The sequence below is a fragment of the Electrophorus electricus genome, chromosome 21 (genome assembly GCF_041902795.1).
Source record: "Electrophorus electricus isolate QZ-2024a chromosome 21, ASM4190279v1, whole genome shotgun sequence".
NCBI lineage: Eukaryota > Metazoa > Chordata > Actinopteri > Gymnotiformes > Gymnotidae > Electrophorus > Electrophorus electricus.
In genome coordinates this window covers 16,967,501-16,980,000 of record NC_137517.1, presented here as the reverse complement: position 1 = coordinate 16,980,000, position 12,500 = coordinate 16,967,501, and the positions used below count along the sequence as shown (strand labels likewise).

Sequence of the window (12,500 nt, the reverse complement as noted above, 5' to 3'; positions counted from 1 at the left end):
TTATTCCAGTATAAGTTCAGATTTTGTCATAGAAAATTTAATTACCATCAAAACAACTGCATGACTTGTTTAAATGGTATATAGAGAACTGAACTGTAGAGTGGATTTGGATGGTCAGAGAGAGAGAGAGAGAGAGAGAGAGAGAGTGTGAGAGTCTTGTTCACCCACTGCTGAGGACACCAGAGAGCTGAAGAAAACTCCAGCACGGAGTGTCACGTTCAGCGAGTGTCTCAGTCTGAGGGTGCATATGAGCTAATCAGTGCTCAGAGAGGTCACTGCGTAGGCTAGATGTGTAGGTGGCGTTGTCTGGAACAGGTGGCATAATGGCTAGCTAAGTCGTGTAGGGAATGATGAAAGAGATGCGAATATCTGGACCGAGGTCGGAGATCCCAGAGACATTCACCTTTCCTTTGTACACACTTAAGCACCCTGTGCACCCTTGACCTGGAATCCCCACTCCTCTGCAAGCGGCACTGAATGAGTTATAGCAAAATGTCAGTGTTGCTCCATAAGGAGTGAAGCAGCTATTTTAGTTTTTTCTGGCCTCTACGCACCCAAGCAACACTTCTGGCCTGCAACGTGGGACAAAGAATACACTGCTGGCCAGAGTTTAATCATGATATTGCTTTATATTGCCATTTTCCTGTTTCTTTCCCCAACCAGAGGACATAGAGGTGGGCCCACACTTCGTAGACATATATGAATGTTTATATATATCTAACTTTGGGAGATGCACTCGGTGAGTGTGTGTGCCTAGGGATGTGTTTTTTTTCTCCTTTTTGCTAGGTTGCAATGCAAGTTCTCACGAATGCTTTTTTGCTAAAGAATATATGTGCTTTAAAGTCTCACAGATGACAGGTATATTTGTATTTGTCAATGTGTTGATTGTGTCAGCTAATGTCTTTTTTATCCATCTTTGTCATTGTAATGCGAACTTGAGTCTGTGAAAGGCGCTGTATAAATTAAGCTTAGTTATATTATTATTATAGCGTTTTTCTCCATTTTGCTAATTGTTAACCCTTAGTACTAGATTGGGTACATGAATTCTTGCTGATTAGCTAGCCCAGTTAGCCCAATTATCTAGCTAGCTTGTATATCTAGCAAAACTATATAGGGATAAGTTTTGAGTATGGGCCTACGGTGCATGACGTCACAAGAATAACGATGTTTGTACCATGAGACAAGTGGTGAAAATAGACACACAGCACACGTGTCTGCGCGAGCATAAACTGAGGTGCTCCACGTGGCTTTGTTAAAAAGACACGAGCGTATTCACACTGAAATGGCATCTGGTGTAAATTAGACTCTAAGAAGCACATTTATACTCATTAATTAAAATTAACCTGCCCTTGACAAACATTACAACATCTCACAAGGACCCCCCTGACCAGAAACACAAGATCTGAGATCTGAGATGGGCGCTAACGTATTCCATTTGACCTTTTTTAGCTTCTCTGCTCAGAATGGTTTAGAGTCTGTCTGTCTCTCTGTCTGTGTGTGTGTCTGTCTGTGTCTGTCTGTGTGTGTGTCTGTCTGTGTCTGTCTGTGTGTGTGTCTGTCTCTGTGTGTGTGTGTGTCTGTCTCTGTGTGTGTGTGTGTGTGTGTGTGTGTGCGTGCGTGCGTGACAGGGGCACAACACCCCCCTGGCCAGAAACACAAGATCTGAGATGGGCGCTAACGTATTCCATTTGACCTTTTTTAGCTTCTCTGCTCAGAATGCTCACTGCTTATATCCTGTACCATGTTTTGAGTCTTTGAGTCTTTAGAGGAGGCTTTTCAAGGCTTTTTAACACATGCAAGTGATTCATGACAATAATTTGGCTTAATGTCTGTACGTTTTGTTTGGTATAATTTTTTTAATGAAATTGAAAAACACAGAGTTTTAGAAGTTTTAAAAGCAATTGTTATTCAGTAAATACTTTTTAGGGATTTGACTGGTCAGTTTCACATCGGAATGATGGGGGCCCCGTCCACATAACGGGTGAATGACCTCCTCCCTCATGCTCCCTGATCACGTGACACTTTGACAAAACATTTAAAAACAAGCACAAAGTACTCATACAACCAGTCAGACATGACGAGTACCATAAGTAGCGAAACATTTCCGAAGGCATTTTAACTTTGAGGTTTTTTTGTCGTAATCCACTTGTCGTAAATTCTTTTTTCCCCATTTTTGTAATGTTCTGTAGTGACTTTGTGTTAAAGGATTGCAGGCTCTCTCATGCCCCCTAGAGGTAGACAGGGGCACAACACCCCCCTGGCCAGAAACGCAAGATCTGAGATGGGCGCTAACGTATTCCGTTTGACCTTTTTTAGCTTCTCTGCTCAGAATGCTCACTGCTTATATCCTGTATCATGTTTTGAGTCTTTGAGTCTTCAGAGGAGGCTTTTCAAGGCTCTGCGCTTTGTTCTCTGGTATTCTGCTGTGCAGCGGCAGTTAGCCGTGTGGGGGAGGAACTAGTATGCCACACAGCGGGGGGATGGTATGTCAAGAATGACAAAGGAGCTGTTTGCGTCATCTCACAAGGAGCCAATCCAAACCACCAGTACGCCGCCTGCTCTGTATATTTCCCACAATACACCTCGGCTGGCTAAGGCAGGAGGAAATAAACAACTAATGGTTAAAAATACTTAATTTTATGAATGTGAATCATTATATTTCTTGCTTCTATGGACATGCTAATTTTTCTCACCTAGTTTGAGGTCTTCTTAAGGCAAATCTTCATTTTTTTCTCCAAACCATGGACAGGACACACAGTACAAGGTCCCAGGACTTATAGTGGCCCTTCATAGGTTTTGTTCGTGCTTGCTACGGCAGCACATATACTAAAATTGGAACGATACAGAGAAGATTAGCATGGCCCCTGCGCAAGGATGACACGCAAAATCGTGAAGCGTCCAATATTTTGGCCCCTGTGGGACCCCCGGGGCCAATAGAGCCGTCAGAACTCCCATAGAAGGCTCCGAGAGCCACAAATAATTCTTAATAACAAAGAACTGTAAATTGCATATAATCTAAGGTATAAATAACAAAAAAATAAAATGAAACTAAAAAAAAAGCAATATATAGGAAAAAAATTCTCAAAATATACATATATCGCATTAAAATTAATAGAATTAGGTGAAAAGGCTGTATTTCATGCATATTTTCTTCCAGATATATTTTCAGGGCAGTAATTTCAGAAGTTTGATAGATGCTAATTGGTGTCATAAACTTTAAACTTTGTTAACGGCATGAACCTCAAAGCTCAAGTGTCACAGTGAAGAAACAACATCTGGACACCATTTTGGTCAGTCCACTATGTAAATGAAACATTAGTGTAAGATTTTTCCTTGAACTTCTCTGATCATAATTTAAATAAAAGGGGCTCTAATAACTTAGGAAAAATTATCAAGAATCAACCAAAATCTGAAATCTCTGAACCTATTTTTCCAGAGTATTTCAATCTCATAACCACACAATGCATGAAGTTATGAAGTTTTTTGTTTGTTTTTATAAATGACTGATTGCTGTTTTTGCCAAACAGCCACTGCACCTTCTGCATATGGCTTACGATTCTAAAATTTTAAATAATAATACATTTCTTATTTAATATTCTGAAAATATACATATTTGGTGGTTTAAACTTTAAAGTTGAAGATGTTAGTCATATACAGGCCTGAAGGTACAGAGGTATTAGAATGTAACAGTGTAGTGGAGGGGTATTAGAATTTAGATGAGTTTAAATGGAGGTTATGTGTAAATTAGTTTAAGGCGGGGGGGGCACTACAAGCTTCCATAACGTTTAGACTTCCTTGACATTAGAGAATTCTGGCCCTTAGTATTCAAACCATCTTCTTTAACTCTTAACTGTGTTTTAAATACTATTGTTGAACGTTTGTTTCATATTTCTGCAGGTTTCACTGAGTTTTTCTCTTGGAAAATCTCTTAACTGAAGATCAATTGTTAATTTTGAGTAACTGTTTGGCGCCATCTAGTGGGCATAAAAGAAGTAGAACATTAATTAAATTTTTTGTTTGGGCCGATACCTAAGATCTATTTGTCGCCAACTAACCTGTCTAAAAATAAAGGCTTTTAAGTGTGAGACCACACGCACACGCACACACACACACACACAATTTCTCTGGTCTTGATAGTATAAGAAATGCTTCATTTGTTAAATTCGTCGTTTAAAAATAAGGGAGTTTAACTGTGGCAAGCACACACACACACCGTTTCTCTGCTGCTGATGTACGAAATGCTTCTATTTGTTTAGCTACAGCGGTTCAGCTCATTCTGTGCGTTCAGAAACTCAAACGAAAAGCTCGGAAGCCGATAAATAGGGATGTGGTGTGCAGTATTAAAAATGTAATGTAAAAAAATCTAGTATATTTAACTTCCCTGATACCTGCTCTTAACTACGCGTTATGAATCAATTACACCAATATAAATCGCGCATGGATCTCTCAAACACGTTAGGTGCGGCGCAAACCACATGGAAAGACATTCTGAATACTTTGATAATATCTAAAAACCCACAAATAACGAAAAAAAAAGTGAAAGGCAAGAGAACTGTATTAGAGACGTCTGAGAGTAGACTGGAAGGATTATTACAGTGTGTTCAAATGAGAAAGGTTCTGTACGCAGAGGGTGAATCTTACTAACTGCACATTCATTTAAAACATTTCTGTCGCCTGTTGTATCGGTTTAGGACGCACAATAACTCCACTCGCTACGTTACGGATCAACTTACTAGCGCCCCCTTGCGGAAAACCCGCAGGCTGCTGGAGGTGTGCTGCGGCGATTTCAAATCCAGGGAAGCTGTCGCATGTTCAGTCAAAACTAATAATAAAAAAGAATAGGATGTATAACCTCTTATAATTTTTTTTTACTGTATAAACAAATCACAGTGACAAAAATACATTTTTGCTTCAGCTGCTAAAATATTGGCACTCTAATGAAACAGTAACTGGGTAACGTAGAAAAAAAAATATAGAAAGAAAACAGATCCTTGTTTAGTCATAAATGCACACACAGTAAAACAGATCAACCATCAAGCAACACAAAACATACCAATATAATTAGCCAGGGAGTTTCCACAAGACTTATTACAGAAATGCCTCCAACCAAAAAAAGCTAATATTCAAAATAAACAAAACCTTAAAGAAAAGGCAACGTGAGGATGAGTTTGTTAAATGTCCCTTGTTTGCATTCATTCATTGCTACTGTAGCATTCCCCCTCAAAGACTTCACACACACACACACACACACACACACACACACACACACACACACACACACACACACACACACACACACACACACACACACACACACACACTTCCCCTTCTCTCAGGGCTTTGACTGGTTACACCAGTGGGTCCGAATTTCACTACTGCAACCAACAACAATCCCTTTCAATCAACATGTGCCAAAAACCTTGGCAAGAACAAGTTGAGTCAAGTCTGGCTAGCTAAACCTTTTGTAGGACCAGCAGTGACGTCCTGCACACAGGACAGGCAGGGTCCGCAGTTATGGCCTCCCCACCACAGCCTATAAAACTAGGCCTCAGCTGCAACAGTTCAGCTAGCAGAGACTCTAGCACCTCAAGTCATTTCCTAAATTTCTCTGCTTCCAAACTGAAGCGATTACAACAATTTTAGTTTTTCTCTCAACAACTCTGCCAATTAGGGCCCAACATACATAAACATGGTGCAATTTCTGGTTGACAGAAGGTTCCCAGCAGCTGGGTATTGCATGAAACAGAATTTCAGGAAGATGCATGAGCCCAAACAGGAACGTCTCCCAACCCTCTCTCCGTGGGGCAGTCTTGTGGCGTAGCGAGAGAATCTCCGTCAACCAAAAAGGGCCTTTCAGTCCAATCAAAATGTCTGACTTCACACTGATGCTCCCGGGCATCTCACACCCCGTCTCAACAGGCTCCCACTTTCTATACGGACGCAGGTCACTGTGAACTCTTCGATTACACTCTTTGCCGACATTCCAAGTGTTAATTTTAAATGTGGCCATGTAAGACGAACCGACGCTTCTGCCATCCCAAATTTTGTCAGTGGACTTCAGGAAGGCAAACGTCCTCGGTTCCTCCCTGATCAGCCCGTAACTCAGCTCAGCCCGTTACACCAAGGGGGAGTCCTGCTGGTTTACCAGCAGAGGAATCGAGGCTGGCGCAGTAAATGTTACACATTAAGACTGCACATGCACTGTAGAGTACAAAACGGGGAAAGAAAAGCCTAATCTAACAGCTAATGTTACAAACATGACTATTTACATATTCCTACACCCCACCCCCAAGGGCCCAATACTACCGTTTAGCTGATAGGCATGTGTACACAGACACTTAAGAGACAAATCTTTCCCCATATATCTACACATAAATAAACCCCAAAAAACAAACAAACCAGCTTTTATTACAATATAAACGGATCTGCCATCAGTAGCGCGTTTTGTACGGTATAAAGTGACCACGTCACCTGCGCTTTGGTACTATGAGGAAACATCATTAGAAAAGAAGAGTAACACAACGACCACAACAGTTCCCTTGTCAAACAGAGGAAGGTCCCCTCATTGACCCAACACAGGTAAGGTCACAGGGGCCACGGAGTGAGGTCACAGTGAACACACGGGTCCGTCCCGACCCGCGTCAAAAGGTAAGGGTTCGGAAAGTCATTCTTCACTTCCAATTTCAGGACCTCCGCAAGTACCGGCCGCACACAGGCTGGGTTGCGGTTTGAGCCATGGTCTGTAGCGCGTGACCCTAGCGCTGGACATGCCGCACGAAGGCCTGCACCAGCTGGATGAAGGGCTCCTGGCCCTCCTGCGTAAGCTTTGACCCCAGAGGGGTGGGCTTGGTCTGGGGGGAGGGAAGCAGACCGCCGGCGGGCGAGGAGGGCGACCCACGGCGGAAAAACCTGGACAGCGATGACAGCAGCGTGCTCTGGAAAACAAAGGGGCGGTGGAGAAGAGAACACGGCAGAAGTGAATGGGACGATTAACGTAAAATGTCTCCTCAGTGCCCCACCGTCTGATGATAACAGCACAAAGAAGTGTGTGCGCGGGTCCGCGCAGGTATGGCGAGACCCACCAGCTCCGAGCTGAGCTCCTGCTTGACACGCTGCTTGTCGCGTGGCAGAACGGCCGGGTCCTTCAGACAGCGCATGGCCTGAGAGATCAGCACGTAGAAACAGTTCTCCATCGAGAACATCAGCAGGGACCTGCAACAGACCAGAGACACGTAAAGGGAAGGGTTGTTTTAAACTAAAAATCAGCGATGGCATGAGCAGCGTAAACGCGTTTTCTCCTCACTTCAGCGCTTGTGTCTCCTCAGATGAAACCACCAGCTCCTTCTTCTTCTCGATCTGACAGGATGGACGAGAGATTCAGACCCTTAGACAACACAGCAAACTATAACCCTTCAATGCTAAACTAAACATGAACCACAGACAAATTATAAAGCTCACATGAACTCTAAAATATCAGAATACCATGAGGAATAGATTGTAAACCTTTAACCTTAACCAGACTGTAAAAGTCCATTCCAGTGCACACAGACGTCTGTTCTGTATAAGAAACACTGTGTTCCAGTGGCCTGTGCTGAAGACTCTACCTCGCCCAGCATGCTCAGAGCCACATTGATGGTGGCCAGCAGGGTTCCGAATGACGGGGCAACGTCCGAGTCAAAGGCAGGCGTTGTGAAACTCAGCACGAACAGGGTCCTGTACTCAGCAAGGTCCATGGACTAAAAACACACACAATTAAATCATATTTCTAGAGTACTAAACACATTTTTGGGAAGTTGTTTTAATTTGTTTTAAGTGCTGTAAGGTCACGTGTGTGTGTGTGTGTACCTGGTCCAGCAGTATCTGACAGCAGTCTGGTGTAAAGTGCTGTAAGGTCACGTGTGTGTGTGTGTGTACCTGGTCCAGCAGTATCTGACAGCAGTCTGGTGTAAAGTGCTGTAAGGTCACGTGTGTGTGTGTGTGTACCTGGTCCAGCAGTATCTGACAGCAGTCTGGTGTAAAGTGCTGTAAGGTCACGTGTGTGTGTGTGTGTGTGTGTGTGTGTACCTGGTCCAGCAGTATCTGACAGCAGTCTGGTGTAAAGTGCTGTAAGGTCACGTGTGTGTGTGTGTGTGTGTGTGTGTGTACCTGGTCCAGCAGTATCTGACAGCAGTCTGGTGTAAAGTGCTGTAAGGTCACGTGTGTGTGTGTGTGTGTGTGTGTGTGTACCTGGTCCAGCAGTATCTGACAGCAGTCTGGTGTAAAGTGCTGTAAGGTCACGTGTGTGTGTGTGTGTGTGTGTGTGTACCTGGTCCAGCAGTATCTGACAGCAGTCTGGTGTAAAGTGCTGTAAGGTCACGTGTGTGTGTGTGTGTGTGTGTGTGTGTGTGTGTGTGTGTACCTGGTCCAGCAGTATCTGACAGCAGTCTGGTGTAAAGTGCTGTAAGGTCACGTGTGTGTGGGTGTGTGTGTGTGTGTGTGTGTGTGTGTGTGTACCTGGTCCAGCAGTATCTGACAGCAGTCTGGTGTAAAGTGCTGTAAGGTCACGTGTGTGTGTGTGTGTGTGTGTGTGTGTGTGTGTGTGTGTGTGTGTGTGTGTGTGTACCTGGTCCAGCAGTATCTGACAGCAGTCTGGTGTAAAGTGCTGTAAGGTCACGTGTGTGTGTGTGTGTGTGTGTGTGTGTGTGTGTGTGTGTGTGTGTGTGTGTGTACCTGGTCCAGCAGTATCTGACAGCAGTCTGGTGTAAAGTGCTGTAAGGTCACGTGTGTGTGTGTGTGTGTGTGTGTGTACCTGGTCCAGCAGTATCTGACAGCAGTCTGGTGTAAAGTGCTGTAAGGTCACGTGTGTGTGTGTGTGTGTGTACCTGGTCCAGCAGTATCTGACAGCAGTCTGGTGTAAAGTGTTGTAAGGTCACGTGTGTGTGTGTGTGTGTGTGTGTGTGTGTGTACCTGGTCCAGCAGTATCTGACAGCAGTCTGGTGTAAAGTGCTGTAAGGTCACGTGTGTGTGTGTGTGTACCTGGTCCAGCAGTATCTGACAGCAGTCTGGTGTAAAGTGCTGTAAGGTCACGTGTGTGTGTGTGTGTGTGTGTGTGTGTGTGTGTGTGTGTGTGTGTGTGTGTACCTGGTCCAGCAGTATCTGACAGCAGTCTGGTGTAAAGTGCTGTAAGGTCACGTGTGTGTGTGTGTGTGTGTGTGTGTGTGTGTGTACCTGGTCCAGCAGTATCTGACAGCAGTCTGGTGTAAAGTGCTGTAAGGTCACGTGTGTGTGTGTGTGTGTGTGTGTGTGTGTGTGTGTGTGTACCTGGTCCAGCAGTATCTGACAGCAGTCTGGTGTAAAGTGCTGTAAGGTCACGTGTGTGTGTGTGTGTGTGTGTGTGTACCTGGTCCAGCAGTATCTGACAGCAGTCTGGTGTAAAGTGTTGTAAGGTCACGTGTGTGTGTGTGTGTGTGTGTGTGTGTGTGTGTGTACCTGGTCCAGCAGTATCTGACAGCAGTCTGGTGTAAAGTGCTGTAAGGTCACGTGTGTGTGTGTGTGTACCTGGTCCAGCAGTATCTGACAGCAGTCTGGTGTAAAGTGCTGTAAGGTCACGTGTGTGTGTGTGTGTGTGTGTGTGTGTGTGTGTGTGTGTGTGTACCTGGTCCAGCAGTATCTGACAGCAGTCTGGTGTAAAGTGCTGTAAGGTCTCGTGTGTGTGTGTGTGTACCTGGTCCAGCAGTATCTGACAGCAGTCTGGTGTAAAGTGCTGTAAGGTCACGTGTGTGTGTGTGTGTGTGTGTGTGTGTGTGTGTGTGTGTGTGTGTGTGTGTGTGTGTACCTGGTCCAGCAGTATCTGACAGCAGTCTGGTGTAAAGTGCTGTAAGGTCACGTGTGTGTGTGTGTGTGTGTGTGTGTGTGTGTGTGTGTGTGTGTGTGTGTACCTGGTCCAGCAGTATCTGACAGCAGTCTGGTGTAAAGTGCTGTAAGGTCACGTGTGTGTGTGTGTGTGTGTGTGTGTGTGTGTGTGTGTGTACCTGGTCCAGCAGTATCTGACAGCAGTCTGGTGTAAAGTGCTGTAAGGTCACGTGTGTGTGTGTGTGTACCTGGTCCAGCAGTATCTGACAGCAGTCTGGTGTAAAGTGCTGTAAGGTCACGTGTGTGTGTGTGTGTGTACCTGGTCCAGCAGTATCTGACAGCAGTCTGGTGTAAAGTGCTGTAAGGTCACGTGTGTGTGTGTGTGTGTGTGTGTGTGTGTACCTGGTCCAGCAGTATCTGACAGCAGTCTGGTGTAAAGTGCTGTAAGGTCACGTGTGTGTGTGTGTGTGTGTGTGTGTACACCTGGTCCAGCAGTATCTGACAGCAGTCTGGTGTAAAGTGCTATAAGGTCATGTGTGTGTGTGTGTGTGTGTGTGTGTGTGTACACCTGGTCCAGCAGTATCTGACAGCAGTCTGGTGTAAAGTGCTGTAAGGTCACGTGTGTGTGTGTGTGTGTGTGTGTGTGTGTGTGTACACCTGGTCCAGCAGTATCTGACAGCAGTCTGGTGTAAAGTGCTGTAAGGTCATGTGTGTGTGTGTGTGTGTGTGTGTACACCTGGTCCAGCAGTATCTGACAGCAGTCTGGTGTAAAGTGCTGTAAGGTCACGTGTGTGTGTGTGTGTGTGTGTGTACACCTGGTCCAGCAGTATCTGACAGCAGTCTGGTGTAAAGTGCTGTAAGGTCACGTGTGTGTGTGTGTGTGTGTGTGTGTGTACCTGGTCCAGCAGTATCTGACAGCAGTCTGGTGTAAAGTGCTGTAAGGTCACGTGTGTGTGTGTGTGTACCTGGTCCAGCAGTATCTGACAGCAGTCTGGTGTAAAGTGCTGTAAGGTCACGTGTGTGTGTGTGTGTGTGTGTGTGTGTGTGTGTGTGTGTGTGTGTGTACCTGGTCCAGCAGTATCTGACAGCAGTCTGGTGTAAAGTGCTGTAAGGTCACGTGTGTGTGTGTGTGTGTGTGTGTGTGTGTGTGTACCTGGTCCTGCAGTATCTGACAGCAGTCTGGTGTAAAGTGCTGTAAGATCACATGTGTGTGTGTGTGTGTACCTGGTCCAGCAGTATCTGACAGCAGTCTGGTGTAAAGTGCTGTAAGGTCACGTGTGTGTGTGTGTGTGTGTGTGTGTGTGTGTGTGTGTGTGTGTGTGTGTGTACCTGGTCCTGCAGTATCTGACAGCAGTCTGGTGTAAAGTGCTGTAAGATCACGTGTGTGTGTGTGTGTGTGTGTGTGTGTGTGTGTGTGTACCTGGTCCAGCAGTATCTGACAGCAGTCTGGTGTAAAGTGCTGTAAGGTCACGTGTGTGTGTGTGTGTGTGTGTGTGTGTGTGTGTGTGTACCTGGTCCAGCAGTATCTGACAGCAGTCTGGTGTAAAGTGCTGTAAGGTCGCCAGAGTTTTGCTCAGAATCTTCAGCAGGCTGCACTGCACTGCTTGCAGGGCCTTAGACTCCGCCTCCTCTCGCTCACCAACCAATGGCTGCTCTTTGGAGGTGTGCGGGACAACACGCTGTGGGCGGGGCCCCTGAGGTAGTGCCTCCCCGTTCTTGGCCTGAAAGGAAACCAAAATCAGTTACAACACAAAACCAACCTCACCTCTTTTATTTCACTCCTCATGACCCAACACCGCAAAACACAACCAGTTGTTTAGAACACAGCTGTGTGTGTGCGCGAGAGATTTTATATATACACATACACTCACCTGGAGGTAGTGGTGGAGCATTTTCTTGCTGTGAAGGAGGTATGTACACGTCTGGCACAGGTAACACAGGTTCACCTGTGCAAACAAGAAACCACCTTTTAAAGGACTGCACAACAAACACCGGTGCGCGCACACACCTGTATACTGGTACCAGTGTGCATAAGTGAGTGCTCGTGTCTGTGTGGGCATGTATGAGAGCATGTTTTAGAGCACGTGTGCGCACACCTGTTGGAGCTGGTGTGTGTTTGTGTGCAAGTGTGTGTGTCTTTATACCTGCACATCTCTCAGTAGCTGGGGTAGGTGAAACTGCCACTCTCTACAGAAGCTGGAGAGCTGTAGCAGGAAGCCCACAGTGTGATCCGCCTCATCTAGACACGCCAGAGACTGTACGGTCCGCACTGCACTCAGACACTGGAAAACACACACACACATTATTCACCAAGATATTACAATTAATTGATTATTCACATACAGATATGCTAAACACACACACTCTACCTGCAGAATGCGCTCCTGGTGGACCCCCACAAAGTCCAGAGCCTCACTGATGAAGTTGTAGCGTAGCGTCTTGAGCAGGCTCTCCATCAGAGACAGACAGAGGCGATACACCCCTGACCAGCAGGGGGCGTCCAGGGGCTTACGGGAGAACGCCTGGGGGGGTAGGTGATCAGTCAGAGACCGAGAGAGACAGCAAACAAGGAATGCAGACAGGCACTGGGAGCAGGAGTGCTCTGCGCTCTTCTGAACATGTGCAGAAGTGGAGGGGGAGTAGTCAGTGCGTACCTGCGGGGCTCCGTT

General features: G+C 45.7%; 1 protein-coding gene and 1 non-coding gene across 3 annotated transcripts in view; one reads left to right on the top strand and one right to left on the bottom strand.

Moving 5' to 3' along the window:
* The first annotated feature begins 2,802 nt into the window (after positions 1–2,802).
* Positions 2,803–2,909, top strand: LOC113569043 (U6 spliceosomal RNA). The gene has a single exon (XR_003409686.1). It is a non-coding gene; the product is annotated as a U6 spliceosomal RNA (small nuclear RNA).
* A 1,937-nt stretch (positions 2,910–4,846) lies between these two features.
* Positions 4,847–12,500, bottom strand: part of nup188 (nucleoporin 188) — a 22,029-nt gene continuing 14,375 nt past the window's right edge. For both annotated transcript variants that reach the window (XM_027029997.3, XM_027029998.3), the window contains exons 35-43: positions 12,486–12,500; positions 12,201–12,353; positions 11,976–12,113; positions 11,703–11,777; positions 11,343–11,552; positions 7,605–7,736; positions 7,304–7,356; positions 7,083–7,212; positions 4,847–6,935 (exon numbers count right to left, since the gene is read on the bottom strand). The exon at positions 12,486–12,500 is cut by the window's right edge and continues 78 nt beyond it. In XM_027029997.3, the coding sequence (XP_026885798.1) occupies positions 6,756–6,935; positions 7,083–7,212; positions 7,304–7,356; positions 7,605–7,736; positions 11,343–11,552; positions 11,703–11,777; positions 11,976–12,113; positions 12,201–12,353; positions 12,486–12,500 (1,086 nt within the window). In that variant the 3' untranslated portion in view covers positions 4,847–6,755. The remainder of the gene's footprint in view (positions 6,936–7,082; positions 7,213–7,303; positions 7,357–7,604; positions 7,737–11,342; positions 11,553–11,702; positions 11,778–11,975; positions 12,114–12,200; positions 12,354–12,485) is intronic.